Source organism: Stegostoma tigrinum, chromosome 21 (genome assembly GCF_030684315.1).
Source record: "Stegostoma tigrinum isolate sSteTig4 chromosome 21, sSteTig4.hap1, whole genome shotgun sequence".
In the NCBI taxonomy this organism is placed as follows: Eukaryota; Metazoa; Chordata; class Chondrichthyes; order Orectolobiformes; family Stegostomatidae; genus Stegostoma; species Stegostoma tigrinum.
This window is the reverse complement of record NC_081374.1, coordinates 28,766,935-28,786,501: the sequence shown is the minus strand read 5'-3', so window position 1 is coordinate 28,786,501 and position 19,567 is coordinate 28,766,935. Positions and strand designations below refer to the sequence as shown.

Genomic DNA, 19,567 nt, shown 5'->3' with positions numbered 1-19,567 from the left:
TATAAAATCCACCTCACAATGGCACAACATGTTAAAAAGTAAACCAGTATTAGTGTGGTAGGAATTGTCAGGAAAACTAAGTGGAATGGCATCGGACTTAGTACTTCTACTCAGAAGCAGTCACCGTTCAGTTACTGTTGAGGCTTTGCATAGTTCCTTTGTTGGAGTCCAGTACCTCCAGCTAGAGAGAGGGCTGAGGTATTCACAGATCAATTCCATGTGAGACAGGGAATGAAAAGACAAATTCCAAATGCAAGACTTCAGTTGCCAAGGTGAGTTGACAGCAATATTTTCACCATGAACTCAGATCATGCTGGGGTCTAGTAATCTTTCACAGATTTAACATACAGTGCAATAATAAAACAGCACTGTATTGCTAGAGGTGCTGTCTTTAGGATGGGATCTTGAACAATTCCAATCTTTTGAGTGGATATAAAGATTCCATGGCAATATTCGAAGTAAAGTAGGGGAGTTCTGCCAGCATCCAAGCCAACCTTTATGTTTCAATCACCTAAATGGATTTATTCACTGATCTCATTGCTCATTAGGGAACCTTGATCTGTGTATATTGGTTGCCACATGACTGCACTTCAAAAAGGTGCATCACTAGTCTGAAATGACTTAATGATGAGGATATGAAAATTCCAGATTCCCTCTTACATAATATTTGAGAACGAGTTATTATAATTTAGTATATTGTTTGGTGAGAAGAAAGGATTTGAAGTTAAATTATCAAGTTAAGTGATGTTTGTTGTAATTATGACTTTGCATGTTTACCTGACATCTGCAAAATAAAAGAATTTGATGATCCATACCTGGTTTTGACTTTTTACTGTGTTACTCAATTGCTTTGCCAACTGATTGGTGAAGTAAAGGGAACAGAGCTTAAAAGGAACGTGCAATCCAGGACAGAAAACCCTACTGCCACTGTGTCAGCTTTCACGATTATGTAAATCTAGTCTAGTCAATACAGCAAATGACTAAATGCAGGAGGTGCACTGACCACCGGTGAAGGTCACTGAGCACAGAGAGAGTATGTATGGCAGACTGCAGATTGCGAACAGACGCAGAATAGCAACAAGAACATTTAGGAAGCAGCAAAAGACGGTTAATTCTACAAGAAGCAAAAGCAAAGCACCTAGCTTTATTCCTGAAAGAGGATCACAAAACCATTCCAGCTGTGTTGCCCTCCTTTCAGCCTGGTACACACATTCATATTAACACTGGATTTAAATTACAGACATTAACATTATCACAACTATACTGAGTTATCATAGAAACACATTGAATTCCCCACCCTGCCCTACCCTATTTCTGCATTTCTCATGGCCAATCCACCTGGCCTTCATATCTTTGGACTGTGGGACGAAACCGGAGCAGCCGGAGGAAATGCCGCAGACATGGGGAGAATGTGCAAACTCCACGCTGACAGTCACTCAAGACTTGTAAAAGGGACACATTATCCAGAATGCACCAGAAGCCCAGAGTCTCAACTGCCATCACAGTGAAATGAAAAACTTCAGGAAATTCAACAAATGTCAAAAAGCAAAATTTTCTAGGTTTGAGGGTAAGGATGATACAACAGTGATTCCGGAGGTGTTCACTTGAGGCATTTTTAAAAATCAGGCACTGTATAGCAAATTATTAAATGCAGGGCATTTGAGCTTTTATAAAATGTCTTCCTTTTTTAAAACACAATGATAAACAGATGTAGCAAACCTGCAGTTTTTCAATGATATTCTTGTAGTCCCACTGTTGCTGTGTACATGCAGTGCGAGGAAAAGCTCGGGTGCTCGTCTTCCAATTTGGAGCAGTTCTCTGAGATGCCAATGACTGGTTGTCTAACAAGGTACGAACCAGACTCTCTAGGTCTAATGGAAGGGGCAACGAGCGGTTTTTTGCTAAAAAGGAGAAACCACAAGGTTACACTATTTGGGAAACAAGTCTAGCGAGGTAAGCTAAGCAGCAGGATTCCACAGGTTCCTGGAGACACTCCTGTGCATTTAGCCAATCTAAACGCTGGTATAATTATATGCACTGACATTAGGCCCTTACATCACCTTTAAAATAATGAAATGTAGCATCCAAATAAGCTACCACATCAACAAATAATAACCCAAATAATTTACTGAGACTTGCAGGTTTATACAAAATAATGCCTTGTCAATGCGGTGGTCAGGCTATATTATACTGCAAATGCTCAATCTTTTCTGATCCTTGAGACGAAGCAGACCCAGGTTTGAGTAGTACTTTGGATGGCAGACTGCTTGGTTTTAAAAAAGCAGAATGATCAGGGCTCTTGGGAGCAGGGGTAGTATCCTATAGGTAATGAGCCTAAATTTGCTGGATCAACTAAAATGGGAAAAGACTTAGGAAAGGTCTATTGAAAGGTCAATTGGTCAGATGGTGACAGTGTTATCTGAGGAAATATGTGTTTAAGTTGAATATTACAACTCAGCAAGATGACAGTATGTTTGGGTTGAGTCCGTCCAGGCACAAGGTGATATTTGACCATCTGTCAGCAAAACAATGGGCAGTTGACCACAGAGTCATACAGTGTAAATATTATATGGCTGATTTTTGATGCCACAAAAGCTGCAAGGAAATAGCCTGCATAAACAGCCATGAGCAGGCTAGCTGCAACCAAGGTTGGTTAAATTGAGAGTTATTTTTTATTCATTCATGGGACGTGGGCACTAGCAGCTGGTCAGCATGTTTACTGCCTGTCCAAAGTTGCCCTTGAGAAGGTGGTGATGAGCTGCCTTCTTTGAACTGCTGCCGTCCATGTGCTATGGGTTAACCCACAATCCCCTTAAGACAGGAATTCCAGGATTTTGACTCAGCAATGTGAAGGAACAACGATACATTTCCAAGTCAGGATGCTGAATGGTCTTGCAGGTGGAGGTGTCCCCATGTGTCTGCTGCCCTTGTCCTTCTATTTGCAAGTGGTCATGGGTTTGTAAAGTGCTATCTGAGTTTCTTTAGTGAATTTCTGCAGTGTATCATGCAGGTAGAACACACTGTTGCTACTGAGCATCGGCAGTGGAGGGGAATGGATATATGTGGATGTGGTGCCAATCAAGAAGCTGCATTGTGCTGGACAGTGTCAAGCATCTTGAGTGTTGTTGGAGACTGCACCCATCCAGGCAAGTGGGAGTATTCCATTACATTGCATTTTAGATTGCAGGCAGGATTTGGTTAAGTCTCTTTCCAACACAACAACTAGAGAACCTAATGGGTAAAAGGTCATTTGACCATGGCAAAGGTGACACAATGTGAAGTTTGCCACTGGTCAACTGATCACTCACTGAAGGCTGGATAGTATCAGGATTCATCATGCAGGCTGCATATGTGGAAGGGAACGTAAAAGATTGTGCTTCAGGGTGATAGCTAGCTCGCTCAAGAATTGGAGTCACCTAATCAATGACTAGAGATTAGGATGGAGCAGGCTGATCACTTGTTTTGGTTTGACACTTGGACAATTCTCTGTGAACTGGGTCACTTGCAATTGTTATGTATTGTGTAGGTAAGCCTGCGATGTATTATTGTTATCATTGCAGTATTTTATAATGTACCTAGCTTCAATAAAGAATAACTGGGTTTACTCTGTTGTTGGAGCTGTTTTGGGTTATTGATGTTCTGATGAGAGAAGGCAGAAATAAAAGCTTACAGTCCTTACCTCTGAACCAGGAAGCTTGGATTCAAGTTCCATCTGCTCCAGAGGTGTGTAATGACATCTCTAAACAGCTTAATTAGAAAATGCCTACGGTTCAGGGACAGAAAAGGAAACAGCTGCAGCCTATTCACAACAGTGATCCGAGCAAGCATGTTCGAGCAAGGAACTATATATCATTCTCTATCATTGCTGATGCCAGTTGAGAAATACCACGTCTCTAATTTATCTGAAGAAATTCCTGAATAAAAGCAACTGTAAAATGAAGGCAGGACTGCCTAAAGTGAACTGGGAGCTTGCTCAACAGATAGGACTATAGAGGTGCAGTCAAAGACTTTTAAGATATTTAATATCTCTCAGCAAAGATGCGTTGTTGTGGGAAATAAAGAAGGAAAGACTAAAGAAAGAAGGCTGCATCTTCTGTGGTTGAATAAGGAATTTAAAAACAGTAACAAATTGAAAGGAACACTGCAGAAATCTGCAAAGATTAGTGTTAAATCAGAAGATTGTCAATTTTAAGAACCAGTAATGAATGTTTAATTTTGAAAACAAGAATAAGATTAGAATGAGAGAAAGCTAGATAATAATAGAAAAAACAGACGGTCAATGATTCTGTAAGCATTTCAAAAGGTATAGCCAGATCTAGTGTTGGATCTTTGGAGAGAGATACTGGAACACGAATTTTGTGTCTGCCTTCACTATAGAAGGCTTAGAAAACTTCCCAAAGGTATTTTACAAGCAAGAGGTGAATGGAACATTGGAACTTGAAGGAATCGTCATCACCTGCATCAAAAGATATAGGAAAATTATTTGACCTCAGGTCTTATAGCTCCCCATGACCAGATGGTCACAGCAATAGCACAGACATTGGTTACAATCTTCCAAAGTTCCACAGTGGAACAGAAAATAACTAATGCAATACTTTTATTCAAGAAAGGAAGGAGACAGAAAGGGGGAAACTACAGCCCATGGGGCCTAACGTCTATCATAGGAAAGTTAAGGATATTATGGCAGGATACTTGGGAAATAATAACATAATCAGGAGAAGATCTTTTTCTTTCAATGGCCATGTAGGACTCTTCCCCAGAAAGCAGTGGAGGCTGGGTCATGGAATTTATGCAAGTCAGAGTTGATAGATGCAGATAGAAAATCAAAGGTTATATGGGGCAGACAGGAATGTCAGGTTTACATCACAACCAGATCTACAATGATCTTACTGAATAGCAGAACAGGCTGGAAGGGTCGAATAGCCTATTGCTGCTCCTAGCTGTAAGATCCAATGTTCCAAGTGTATGGGCTGTGTATTGGCTAACCTGGGTAATTTATTATGATTTTTGATTTCTTACCATAAGGATTGTTTGCCTTACCCATCAGAGCTAATGTCCTAATGCAGATTTCCACTGAAGACTTTTGCTGCTGTTGCAGCCAGGAGCAATCCAGAAGCCGGCATGTGGACTGCAGAAGCTGTATGACAATAGACTGGTGTGTCTACAAGAAATTAGAAGCAAAACATGCAATTATTATGCAGGCAAAAATAAAACAACCTATTGTGTGCCTATCCATATTAAGAATGAAAACTGGAGAAATTGTTCATATGTTTATTACTCTTCGGAGATTTTGGCATGAGGCACCAAACTAAATACAAAAATATGTTAATATTATTTACACAGCTCTGAAGCAACAATGTGAAATGTTCCATTTTCTTCATAAATCTCTTGTGCAAAATATCCTTATGTTCATTTGCCAGTAATATAACCTGCCAAAACTGCACAATAAATAGCTGAAAAGAGGATTTGAGCGCATTATATTTGCAGGGCGAATTTTGTCAAATTCCTGAGACACAGCCCTGAGGGTGGGAGTTTAATTACATAGATTTGTTGGCTGTGGGTTAGATGGAAGGTTAAAGTTGTAAAATCTGAAACCTGACCTCGGTCTGGCTTCAATGTGCCCATTTGCAGCTTTTCAGGAGTAGTAAGGGAGGCCAAGCAATGAATGCACTCTCTGGAAGTAGGTCACCAATTTAAATTTGACAATGAGATTAGCAGCTCCACTTTGATCTATGATTCTGGTCAGGCAGAGACTGCTAAGTAAGAAGATACAGGACTAAGGTAGGTCTAATCCCTAACCTCTGGAAGAAGAGATCAGGCTTTGCAGAACAAACTGGTGGAAAGAAGATATGGACTGCTTGATTCAGCCATTAAGTGCTCTCTTGTTAACCGCTGCATCCAGCATACGTGCTCTGTCACTACCAAAGATCGGACAGCTATACAACACTCTCAAGTCTTCTGGTCTCTCCCATCATGCGCCTACCCTCCTATGCCTCTCTATCTATAATCACCAGCCACCAGCCATGAGTCCCTCTTCTTCCAGAGGTTAGGGATTAAACAGGCCTAGTCCTGCATCCTCTTACTTAGCAGTCCCTGTCTGACAAGAATCAGAGCCCGTCAAAAGGTAGATTCCCAGGCAGCGACACAAGAGTGACACCTGGCACACACTGGGGAGGTAAAACCTAGCAGCATTTTGAACAATTTTGACTTCTAGATTTCACACACCTTACTGATGCTCAAGGAGTTAAAACTCTGCCTCCCCTAATTAACATCACGCGGGGTATGTCATAGGACAATTGTAATATCAAACCTCTTTCATACGCTTTCAAATCTTATATAACAGCATCCTTTTCAGATTGTTAATCCGTTTCTTGGACAGAGACTGATTTGCACTCCTACATAACAGACTTAATGAATGGTGTCCTTTGTTATGAATGGAAAGTCCATTTTCCAGCTATTTCTACATGTTGTATTTGCTAGGAGTTAATTAGGGAAGTTATTGATGTGTTTTCCTCATCAGTGGAGCCAACAACAAAAGTCAAACAACAAATCCACCAGAAACCTACTGCTTCCCCGCATCTGAGAGATTTTGAACAAGTTAGAAATATGAGGCAAAGGTACAGGCATCACTGAAAAGATGATAATTGTTGTTTTGCTTGATGCTTAATAACGCAGATTCCTCAGTGAGTTACCTGTAGTGATGTGCTGTTTTCAGAGAAGGGTGAATTGAAGAATGCATTGATGGTATCCATGACAACAGTCACTACATATTTCTCCATAGTAGGATCTGAAAGCCTTTTCTCCCTTTTGCTACAAACCTTGCATGATTTAAACGATAAAAGACAATTTGCATTAACTCTTGAATTAGCTATTTGAAACTCTGAACAAATAATGAAGACTAACTATGCTTCATGTTTACAGTCAAAATTATTGTGGTTAGTACTGCTGCCTCACAGTGCCAAGGGTTTGATTCCATCCTTGGGTGACTTTCTGTATGGGTTTCCTCCTGATGCTCCAATTTCCTTCCACAGGATGGTAGACTGGCCATGCTAAATTGCCCATTGTGTCCAGAGATGTGCAGGCCAGGTGGATTAGCCATGGTAAATTCAGGGTTACAGGAATAGGGCAGGAAAGTTACTCTGGGTAGAACACTCTTTGGTGGGTCAATGTGGGCTTAGTGGGCTGATTGGCCTGTTTCCTCACGGTAAGGAGTCCATGATTCTATGAATCTGTGGTTCAACACTGGCCACTCTTCTGCAGTTCTCAGTTTAAACACAGCTTGGGTGTATTCAATGGCGGCTGACTTGTTGCTCCCAATACCCGAGAATGCTCACCAGGCTGGATACCTGTTAGCTTGTTAAGAATCGATTGGCAAGCTTTTGGGCTATTGCAGGGTTCAACAGTCCTGGGTTCGAAATAGCTATTCCCCAGTAAGTGGCTGGGAGCTTTTGGATCCTAACAGGTGGTCAATCAAAGTTTACATTTCTGGAACTGCAAGAAGATAATTTTTTTTCTGCTTCTTGGTGAATGGGGTCATGGGGATAGAGAGGTCAGGATAGGCAAAGATAAGAGCAGTCTGGTAGTCTTTTGAGGCTATTCCCTTGCCACAACATCCCTGCCTCTGACTGCCATAGATCAAGATAACTGGAGGAGTCCCCAAACTAGCAGGTATATCACGGTTTTCTCGCCTGCTGGGAACCAGATAATTGGGCTTGTTGCACATTAAGGCCCTCAGGTAGCCATTAATTGACCACTGAAGGACAGTGATTGCTGGTGAATCAAGAAAATGCCCAATGGATCTTCTCACCCAGAATTTAATTCAAGAGTGGTAAGAAGAGGGTGAGTATCTCTCTAAGGTCAACTTGTGCAATTATTACCACTTCCCACTACCTCGTGGGAGAGGATTATTCTGCCTTTTTCCTTTTTTGTTAAAAATGCTGCAGTTTCTGTACAAATTAAACTGGACTAAACTACAAAATAATTACAGAGTCATAACTTATTAACTCTCAGAAATTTGAGTAGAATGTTGATAGCATTTAACTTTCCAACCGAAGGCAGCTTTTCTATTCTGGCAGTGAAAGTCTCAATGCCCTGGTCAACATGGCTTGACTTTTTATTGAGAGATAATGGGAACTGCAGATGCTGGAGAATTCCAAGATAATAAAATGTGAGGCTGGATGAACACAGCAGGCCCAGCAGCATTTCAGGAGCACAAAAGCTGACGTTTCGGGCATGAAGGGTCTAGGCCCGAAACGTCAGCTTTTGTGCTCCTGAGATGCTGCTGGGCCTGCTGTGTTCATCCAGCGTCACACTTTATTATCTTGACTTTTTATTGACTTGCTTTGTCCGTTTTGATTTTATGTATCTGCAGGTGACAGATGAATTTACTTTACCGTTAATTGGTGGGTATGTTAGAAAACTTCAGCAAATTAATAAGCTTTGCTTTATATTTTTTAAGCACGGTCAACACACATTCATGATGCCCATCTGTATGCCCCATACAGGCAAAAAAGGCTTTGGATACTTCTATTCAAGCAAATTTCTGAGCAAAATTATTTTACGTGAATATTACTTTCCTAGTCTCTGGTATATTACATTCTCTACGTTTAGTCTACTCTCAGCATTATCTCTGGCAACCTTTCACAGACCTACCCGAGCCATGTCCACTGTGAAGTTCTCAAAAAGCTTCCAGATGTGGTTACTGGTATAAATCTCCTTCATTTCCACTTCTGTGTCCACATAGCAGTGATTCACAAAATTAACATAGGCTATTTTCACCTAATAATGACAAAAAAAAGTACATTTAAACATCTATAGGAATAAAGATATTTTACAGTCATGTTGTTAATCTATGACTTTTGCCTTTCAAAATTGCCATTGAATCCTTTCCCTTAAGAGTTTTATTTTTCTATGTTTGCTATACTTGGTTAACAGTAGATGAGTATGAACTTGCCACCTCTACATTTCTGCACTTTTTTGCTAATATCAGCAAAACTAGAAAAATATTGTCAAAAATATTTTATGAGCTAAAACAGGGCTTCCTGCCAGCTGAATAGGAAAAATGCGACTGCAGCGTGCAGCTTCCAAGAAAATGCTATTCATCTTTACCGAATGGTGCCTCTGTAAAAGTCTGTAAATCATACCTGGTGCACAATTCAGGTTTGAGAATTGGGCATTACCATAGATTCTGACATGTACAGTGGCTTTTGAAGCATTAAAAAATGCTTCTAAAATGGAGTTAATTTTCTACTCCACATATAGAAAGGAACTGCCGTCATGAGGATGATGCTCAGCATGTTTGTCATTCAGCATGTGGGGTCTGCTCTGCGTGGCTATGTCTTAAACAGCTGTGTATCTTCACAATGTAAACAGCATCACCTACTTGGTCCATTGCTTCCAGTTATCAGCTACCGGAAAGAAGAACAGCCATTCACGGGGCAAAAATTTGAGTCTATCCACTAATGGGATCATAGGATGTAATGGGTGAGGAGTATTGTTTGGGAGTAGGGAGGAAGTAACTGATACACTGAGTATAAGAAAAATTCAGAGAGATTGAGTGGTCTTATAAACCAGTCAATTTACATGCTTCAGTCTATGTTAATCATTAACATTTGTTGAGGTCAACTTTCTCATTTTCCCTATGCTTTAGATACGGAAACTTACAAGCATTGAGGTTCCATCTTATAAATGCCACTACCGTGCCCAAATATACACTTAAATGAAGGAATAACATTAAATTTATAGGCATTTTGTCAGTTTCCAAATATCACATTCATTGTACATTTTTCCTGTAATGCTTAGTTAAGTGAGTTATGTTCTTACAATCTAAGCTAAAGGTTAAGTTGACGTAGTTGCAGAGGACCATCGGACTGCTCTCCCATTCAAGAGAGAGAGAGAGAGATGAGTGGTGGTGAATTTAACCTGGCTGTCTGAGATGAGAAGACAAGACCTTTTTTTTAAATTAGATTCCCTACAGTGTGGAAACAGGCCCTTTGGCCTAACAAGTCCACACCGCCCCTTGAAACATCCAACCCAGACTCATTCCCCTATATCCCACACACCCGTGAACACAACAGGTAATTTACCATGGCCAATCCACCTAGCCTGCACATCTTTGGACTGTGGGAGGAAACTGGAGCACCCAGAGGAAACCCACACAGACACAGGTAGAATGCGCAAACTCCACACGGACAGTCGCCCAAGGCTGGAGTTGAGCCTGGGTCCCTAGCACTGTGAGGCTGTAGTGCTAACCACTGAGCCACCGTGCCACCCTGTGCACCTTCATGCTAGTCTCAGCTGTTACTCTTCGCATCACTCTATATTGCAAATCACTGTCAAGCCGTTTGAGCTTACTGACACCCTTTTTACTGTTTGCATGTCAATCATAACTCACCCAGATCCACCTGCTCCACACCAGTTACTTTATTGCAAATTTAATTATCAATTGCAAAAAATTTCAAATCAGTTACCAAATTCTATTTTTTTTGTCTCCTTGATTTTGCCAATGCATTCCCCTATACCAACCTAATTGCTAGAACCATTTGACTGCAATGTTAATTCAATTTGTACAAGGCGGCAATACCTCTGTTATACAGTCTTCATGAGTGACCACACGCACAACGTCCTCCAAAGGCAACAATGAAGTACACTTGATTTCTGTATAAACATTCTTGCCCTCAGCACAGGCTGCGAGCAATTCTACCAGTAAAATATGATATGCCAGTGGACTGTTTGTCTCCACACCATCTCTTGCAGCATTCATCATTTCCAACATGGTCTGAAATGATGCCTTGTCATTGTAGAAGACAACAACATCATCCCCTGCACTGCTCAGCTGTTGGGATAAAACATATGGTGGTCAGAATTACAACAGTCTTTACTAGTTGGGTCGGAGTAACAGTGAAAGTAAAACATCAAATATTGTCAGGTGCCTTTAATTGCTTTTACCTCTGTCATCACCATGTCTTGACATTTTTTGACATACTTTCCCTCAGCTTTTATTATGGTCTGCAGGAACTCCAGATACTTTACATGGCGGCCATGTGTTGCGCAGCACTGCACAAAATGCTGCAAGACTGTTTCACTTATTTCTGAACAGAGCTGATAATTGTTTGTGAAGATGTGCTGCATGGTCTCAGCATCCAAAAGCTGCAAGAGTAAATGAGTTACATTGTATAAAAGGTACCACAAATGCATCATATCACAATGAACATTGTGCAGCATCAGCAATCGCTGAAATAAGGACAAGGTGTCGGTCAGCCTCAGAAAACAAATTATTTTTGATAAGACACTTGATGTGTTCTATTTCATCTTCATTGCTTATGTGTAATACAATTGCATTTTATTGTTAATCCCAAATCTGCAGCATTGCATTCTCGTGTTTTAGTGAAAGTTCACCACACTAAATTAGAAAAATATGATCTTTCAAGCTAGATTTCAGTCTGGGATCAGACTTGATCAGTAATATCATCAACTGGGATCATGTTGAGAATAACAGACAAGCACAGACAGGCACCTTTTTACTTCAAATTTCAAGGCCAGGGGATTTAAGTGACTTGACATTTCCATAGGTCATATCTGCATGACAAAAACATTTATGTTTATTCTCAAAACTTCTTACACACACACGCAGCAGGATAAGGTCCTTACTGCAGTGAGCAGGAGGTTTACTTAGGCATTGCACTGAGTTTAACAGATCTGGTGAGTTTGGGACGCCCAAAGAAGTAAGTCGCATTCTTTGCCTGATCTCTCTCCAGTTTCTGTTCGAGGCAGGTCTTCCGAATCAAGTTTCCATCTGCCACTTTAGAAATGCTGTAGTCTTTTCATGGCTCCAGGAAAATCCAGGTAATTGTTTCTAAAGTGGAGTATTTTTTTCTCATGGTAAATATAATGAAGGTCAGCAGCAGCGAAACCAGATCATCACCAAGACTGACTTTGTCTTGTTTTTATTTTTCCTGAATTCAATATTGGCATCACTTTCACCATCAGCTTAGGCTATGAAAATGGATACAAGGCATCTTTCAAAGATCCTGCTTGGGTGCAAATAATCCATAAGATTGAATACTTGTGCAGGGAAATATTATGAAATTCATTTAATCTTATCCCAATTTACCCTATGCCTACTCACCCACATTGGCTCATGGTCAAACAACATCTCAACTTTGTTTCTAAACCTCATTTTCAAATCCCTCACTATAATCTCGTCTGGCCATAAAACCCTACAGGATATCTGCACTCTTATAATTTGGGTCTCTTAAGCATTCCCGATTTAAATATTCAACCACTGCTGGTGTTGTCCTACCTCTAGATTCTGGAATATCTCTCTACTTTCTGCTTCTCTACCTCATCTTCATCCTATGAAACACTTCTTAACATTTATCTCTTATATCAACTTTTGTATTTGAACTTGTGGCTTGGTACGTGCTTTGTTTTATGATGCTCCTGAGAAGCAGTTGAGGATGTTTTATTACCTTAAAGGCAGTAGGTAAGTATAAGTCATTGTCATTATTGTTGAAACCTGTACCTGTAAAATACAGTCCTATCCTTTATATGCTTTACCTGAGTGCGATCTCGTAACTGAAATCCTATCACACTAGATTCACCTCATCAGACTGACAGCAATTTGATTTGAAGATATCCCCGAGCTGGCAATGAGATAGCACTTAGCTGTGAATGCTAAACATGAATGAAAATGAAACACGCTGCCAGTAATATTGAGTCTGTGTGGAATACACTCAATAAAAAAATCATCTGGCTGATGTTGGCAGGATACCAATAGTTTGAGTCTGGTTCAAAATGTGACATTTTGCCTTGGGTTCCATGGAGACCAGTATGGTTGCTTACTCTGTTAACAGTAGGCTGTGTTGAAATTTAACTCAGTGGGGAACATAGCCTCCTCCCAGACATTCCTGGGGACATGTGCTATTACATCTTAGGGGGTTCATGAAAGGAACAAAAGGAGTTATGTATCACCTAAATTGTTGTTAATTGTGCCATTCCCTGGGGCTGTTTCACCACCTCACCTCCATTAACCTCATGAAAACATAGAAACATAGAACCATCCACAGTGAAATCGACAGCAATCAGGATTTTCCTGCATTTAAGTGCTGGTAGCCAAAAATTATGAGAGCCAAAATCAAACTGTAGCTCATGGTGTTGGTCATTCATCGCTTGAATGTTCATTACTGCATTTTTCTAATGGTGACTAGCCTGGGAATAGTTCATCTGTGTCAGGTCACAAAAGAAACTGGGCAGTTTTTGCTCATTTGTTTCTTTAGTCTGATACTAGAACTGATTTTCTGTACCATATTTTGAAGTTAAATAATGTTTGTTTGGACTCAAAATTTCTACATGTCCCTAGATTAAATAAACTATGAAAACAATAGTTCAGCATTACAGAGAGAATCTTCTAAAATAACATCATGCATATAAGCAAGTTAATTCTCTCATGCAGCTGCTGTGGAAGTCATTTTTCTTGTGGTATGAAAATATTTAAGCTATGTACCTATGATACATTGATGTAGATCTGCTTGCAATTAAGCAACAGACTTACCTACTTGTGCACTAAAGAAACAAAACATTACGAAGGGTTTGTTGCTATAAGCACAACAGACAGTACCATTCAAAGAGTCAGTTTCCCAAAGCTCCCGCTTTTGGTGGGAGTCTACCAGGACAGTTGATTGGTTTCTCAAAGTATAGTTGGGCGTGGGTCAAGATCTACGCACATATGGAATTTTTCTGTGTGGCCGAGAGAGCAACAGCAGCTCCGATATTAACACAGTGGATTATGAGGTGGGGCATTTATAAGATGAAGACCAGAGGAAGGACAGCAAGAATACTGATCATAATACCTTGGCAGAAAAAAGGATGTGCAATGTGATAGTTACAGAGCATTCACTAAGCATCCTTTACAAGCAGAATTGATTGGCCCACATAATTTCTGGCTCACCTGATGAGGGTACATTTTGAACTGGTTTGAAAAGATAACAGAAAGGAAAATTGAGGATTCGGTAATTTGCTTCCATTTTGGAATCATCAGCACAAAAAGGGTGGGCAGGATCTCTAGTAAGAGACAGCTAGGAGCTTTTCTTTAAAGGCCTCAATATATTAATCTCTTATTCAAACTAACTTAGAGATAAGCATTTCAGATATGCAAGCCTCAGGCATAAGGAGAGGTGTGGAAAGAGGGACGGTGGGACAGTGGCACCATTGTTCTGTTGGATAGGGCTCTATGTAATCTAGCTGAGACTCAGGGCCAAGTGGAAAGGGTGAATAAATAAACCACAAGGGCATTAAATGGCAAGGAAAGAGGGTGCTGAGGTCAAACAGAAAATAACAGCAGAGTAGGTCACTCAGCCTCTCAAGGCTGCTTTTCCATCATTATGATCATCATTGATCATCCAATTTAATAGTCTGTTTTTGCTTATCCCTTCAAATCCTTTGATTCCTTGAATCCCCAACTGCTATTCCAACTGCTTCAATAATTCCAAAAAATTGTGAATAAATGTGAATTATAAAATAAAAACAAGAGTTCAGGGGCATTATTTTCCTGATAGAGTGATGGGTAAGACTGGTAAGATTAAGGAACAATAATGAGTAATGATATTGAGATTCAGGTGAAGAATAAAAGAGAATCTTATTTTAGTTACAGACGGCTTGGTTCAAATGAATCTCTTAATCAATATAAATAGTGTCATGGCATTCTTAAGAGAGAAATCAGGAAAGCAAAGATGGGATATGAGATAGCATTGGCAGATAAGCTTAATGACAATCCAAAGAGATTCTACAAGGACATTCAGAGCAAGAGGGTAACTAGAGAGAGGGTAGGACCTCTTAAAATTCAAGGAGGTTATCTTCGGGTTGAACCCAAGAGATGGGAGAGGTTCTAAGTGAATATTTTGCATCGGTTTCTACTGTAGAGAAAGAAATGAAGGCTAGAGAACACAGGGAAATAAATAGCGATGACTGTCTTATAGAAGAGAATGTTCTGGATGTCTTAGAGAATATAAAAGTGGAAACATCTCTGGAACCTGACATAAAGTATCCCAGGGTGTTGTAGGAAGTAAGGGAAGAAGTTGTAAGGTCCCCTGCAGAAATATGTGCATCATCTATTACTACAGATGAGTTACCTGATGATTGTAGGCTGACTAATGTTGTACACTTGCTTAAGTAGGGTGGTAAGGAGAAGCCAGGGAATAAAAGACCTGTGAGTCTGACTTCAGTTATAGGTAAATTGTTCGAGGTGATTATAAAAGATAGGGTTTATAGACATTTAGAGAGGCAAAAATTGATTACCGATAGTCAGCATGATTTTGTGCAAGGAAAATCGTGTCTCACAAATGTGATTAAGTTTTTTGAGGAAGTTACCAAAAAGGCTGATGATGGCAGAGCAGTAGCTGTTGTTTACTTGGACTTTAGTAAAGACTTCAACAAGGGTCTGCGTGGCAGGCAAATTTGTAAAGTAAGGCCACATGGGATTCACGGTGAGCATGCCAACTGGATACATAATTGGCTTGATGTCAAGAGACAATGTTGGTGGAGAGTTGTTTTTCAGACAGGGGGCCTGTCACCCCCAGTGTTCCACACAGATGGATTCTGGGTCCTCTTTTGTTGTCACTTATACAAATGATTTGGATGAGAATATAGAGGGCATGGTTAATAAGTTTGCGAAAGACACCAAAATTGGTGGCATAGTAGACATTGAAGAAAGTTTTCTAAGATTACAAAGGGATCTTGATCAAATGTGTCAATAGGTTGAAAAATAGCTGACAGAGTTTTCTCTAGATAAATGCGAGTTACTGCATTTTGGTACAACAAACAAGGGTAGAGCTTAAATAATTAATAGTAGGGCCTAGAGTAGAGTTGTAGAACAGAGGGACCGAGCTATTCAGGTATAAAATTCTTTGAAGTTGCATCATACATACACAGAGTGATTAAAAAGGTGTTTAGTAGGCTTGCTTTCATTGCTTAGTCCTTTGAGTATCAGAGTTGGGAAATCATGTTGAAGTTGTACAATATGTTGGTGAGGCCTCTTCTGGAGTGCTGTGTGAAGTTCTAATCACCATGATATAGAAAGGATACTATCCAGCTGGAGAGGGTTCAGAACAGATTTACCAGGATGTTGCTGAGTATGGAAGGTTCGAGTTATAAAGGAAGGCTGGATACATTGGAATATTTTTCACTGGAGCAATAGAAGGTTGAGAGGTGACCTTATAGAGGTTAGTAAAATCATGATGGGGAGTATAGTTAGGATTAGTAGTAGGTGTCTTTTCCCTGCGACAGGAGGAATTTCAAAACTGGGGACACATTTAGGGTTAGAGGACAGAGATTTAAAAGGGGCATTTTTTTTACACAGAGGGTGGCACATGCGTGCAATGAATTTCTTGAGCAAGTGGTATATGTGGGCACAATTACAATGTTTAAAAAGGCACTTGGATAAGTACTTGAACAGGAAAGGTTTGGAGGGATATGGACCAGGAGCAGGCAGGTGGGACTAGTTTAGTTTGGGATTATGTTCAGCATGGACTAGTTGGATTGAAAGGTCCGTTTCCATACTGTATGACTCTGTGGCTCTATGAAAAGGAACAGAATAGCTTAATGGACAGACATTGTGTTTCAGGTATTATAGGAAAGAGAAAACTAAAGCAATTAAATCATGAGTAGAAAATCAGAAATGGAAGTGTAAATAGCATGACAAGAAGGATATTTTAGGATGTGCGGCATAATCATTGTTTACACAAACATTTACATTTCACTCTGATGAATTAACTTCAGGGACACTCAACTTAAAAGGATATGAAATGATTGCAGGAGATAAGCAGACATTGAAGATTTTATGGGTAGAATTAATAAATAGAAAAGAATTTAAGTATTTAATGGGAGTTGTGTATGTGTTCTCTTATAGTAGCATTAAAACTGCAAAGAAAGAAGAATGTTCTACCACTGGAGATGGCAAGCTTGGAGGTAGGAAAAGCGCATAATTAGGCATGGAGGTGGCATTCCCAAACCCTTGTATCTTCTTGCATCTACCAAAATTAAACTCTGATCACTTAGGGGCCATTACTGACCGTACTGTCTCACTACCAGAGGCGCCCTTAAGAGCTCAGTTAAGGGCTGCTAAATGGGACTCAGCCCAACAATTGCAAGTGGGCAATGTAGATGTTAACTCTCCATCAATGCTAAATTTATGGAGCATTTTCTGTTTTAATTATTTTTATTGACGACATTTTTATGGAATCTGTGCTATTCACTAGGTGGCTCTCGTTAATTGCAAAATTAATCCAGAAACAAATTTCATTCAAATATTATTTACCCCTTGCATCTTTTTATTAAACTATCTCACTATAAGTCAAGTCCAATTTTGTTTAGGATTGGTAATGCCAAGGCATTAAATAATTCCAATAATATTCTAGAACAGTGGGGGAGAAACAATGTGATTACAAAATACTAAAATGTGAGGCTGGATGAACACAGCAGGCCAAGCAGCATCTCAGGAGCACAAAAGCTGACGTTTCGGGCCTAGACCCTTCATCAGAGAGGGGGATGGGGGGAGGGAACTGGAATAAATAGGGAGAGAGGGGGAGGCGGACCGAAAATGGAGAGTAAAGAAGATAGGTGGAGAGGGTGTAGGTGGGGAGGTAGGGAGGGGATAGGTCAGTCCAGGGAAGACGGACAGGTCAAGGAGGTGGGATGAGGTTAGTAGGTAGCTGGGAGTGCGGCTTGGGGTGGGAGGAAGGGATGGGTGAGAGGAAGAACCAGTTAGGGAGGCAGAGACAGGTTGGACTGGTTTTGGGATGCAGTGGGTGGGGGGGAAGAGCTGGGCTGGTTGTGTGGTGCAGTGGGGGGAGGGGATGAACTGGGCTGGTTTAGGGATGCAGTAGGGGAAGGGGAGATTTTGAAACTGGTGAAGTCCACATTGATGCCATATGGCTGCAGGGTTCCCAGGCGGAATATGAGTTGCTGTTCCTGCAACCTTCGGGTGGCATCATTGTGGCAGTGCAGGAGGCCCATGATGGACATGTCATCAAGAGAATGGGAGGGGGAGTGGAAATGGTTTGCGACTGTGAGGTGCAGTTGTTTGTTGCGGACTGAGCGGAGGTGTTCTGCAAAGCGGTCCCCAAGCCTCCGCTTGGTTTCCCCAATGTAGAGGCAGCCGCACCGGGTACAGTGGATGCAGTATACCACATTGGCAGATGTGCAGGTGAACCTCTGCTTAATGTGGAATGTCATCTTGGGGCCTGGGATGGGGGTGAAGGAGGAGGTGTGGGGACAAGTGTAGCATTTCCTGCGGTTGCAGGGGAAGGTGCCGGGTGTGGTTGGGTTGGAGGGCAGTGTGGAGCGAACAAGGGAGTCACGGAGAGAGTGGTCTCTCCGGACAGCAGACAGGGGAGGGGATGGAAAAATGTCTTGGGTGGTGGGGTCGGATTGTAAATGGCGGAAGTGTCGGAGGATAATGCGTTGTATCCGGAGGTTGGTAGGGTGGTGTGTGAGAACGAGGGGGATCCTCTTGGGGCGGTTGTGGCGGGGGCGGGGTGTGAGGGATGTGTCGCGGGAAATGCGGGAGACGCGGTCAAGGGCGTTCTCGATCACCGTGGGGGGAAAGTTGCGGTCCTTAAAGAACTTGGACATCTGGGATGTGCGGGAGTGGAATGTCTTATCGCGGGAGCACCCGGTGCGGCTTCCTCTACATTGGGGAAACCAAGCGGAGGCTTGGGGACCGCTTTGCAGAACACCTCCGCTCAGTCCGCAACAAACAACTGCACCTCACAGTCGCAAACCATTTCCACTCCCCCTCCCATTCTCTTGATGACATGTCCATCATGGGCCTCCTGCACTGCCACAATGATGCCACCCGAAGGTTGCAGGAACAGCAACTCATATTCCGCCTGGGAACCCTGCAGCCATATGGCATCAATGTGGACTTCACCAGTTTCAAAATCTCCCCTTCCCCTACTGCATCCCTAAACCAGCCCAGTTCATCCCCTCCCCCCACTGCACCACACAACCAGCCCAGCTCTTCCCCCCCACCCACTGCATCCCAAAGCCAGTCCAACCTGTCTCTGCCTCCCTAACCGGTTCTTCCTCTCACCCATCCCTTCCTCCCACCCCAAGCCGCACCCCCAGCTACCTACTAACCTCATCCCACCTCCTTGACCTGTCCGTCTTCCCTGGACTGACCTATCCCCTCCCTACCTCCCCACCTACACCCTCTCCACCTATCTTCTTTACTCTCCATCTTCGGTCCGCCTCCCCCTCTCTCCCTATTTATTCCAGTTCCCTCCCCCCATCCCCCTCTCTGATGAAGGGTCTAGGCCCGAAACGTCAGCTTTTGTGCTCCTGAGATGCTGCTGGGCCTGCTGTGTTCATCCAGCCTCACATTTTATTATCTTGGAATCTCCAGCATCTGCAGTTCCCATTATCTCTGATTACAAAATACGACAGGTTCAAACTTTCAGGAATCCGGCAGATCATAACTGGCAATCCTAACTAAGAGTTGCGAAGTATAAAAGTTCATTCATTACTGCAGAGTCATCAACACTTGAATAGTTGCCCTCCAGTCAACTACTTA

At 41.6% G+C, this 19,567-nt stretch overlaps 1 protein-coding gene across 2 annotated transcripts in view; it reads right to left on the bottom strand.

Moving 5' to 3' along the window:
• itpr3 (inositol 1,4,5-trisphosphate receptor, type 3) overlaps nt 1–19,567 on the bottom strand; it is a 252,243-nt gene that overhangs the window by 63,911 nt on the left and 168,765 nt on the right. For both annotated transcript variants that reach the window (XM_059653417.1, XM_059653416.1), the window contains 6 exons: nt 10,948–11,148; nt 10,583–10,834; nt 8,653–8,778; nt 6,693–6,818; nt 5,041–5,161; nt 1,720–1,901 (listed from right to left, as the gene is read on the bottom strand). In XM_059653417.1, the coding sequence (XP_059509400.1) occupies nt 1,720–1,901; nt 5,041–5,161; nt 6,693–6,818; nt 8,653–8,778; nt 10,583–10,834; nt 10,948–11,148 (1,008 nt within the window). The remainder of the gene's footprint in view (nt 1–1,719; nt 1,902–5,040; nt 5,162–6,692; nt 6,819–8,652; nt 8,779–10,582; nt 10,835–10,947; nt 11,149–19,567) is intronic.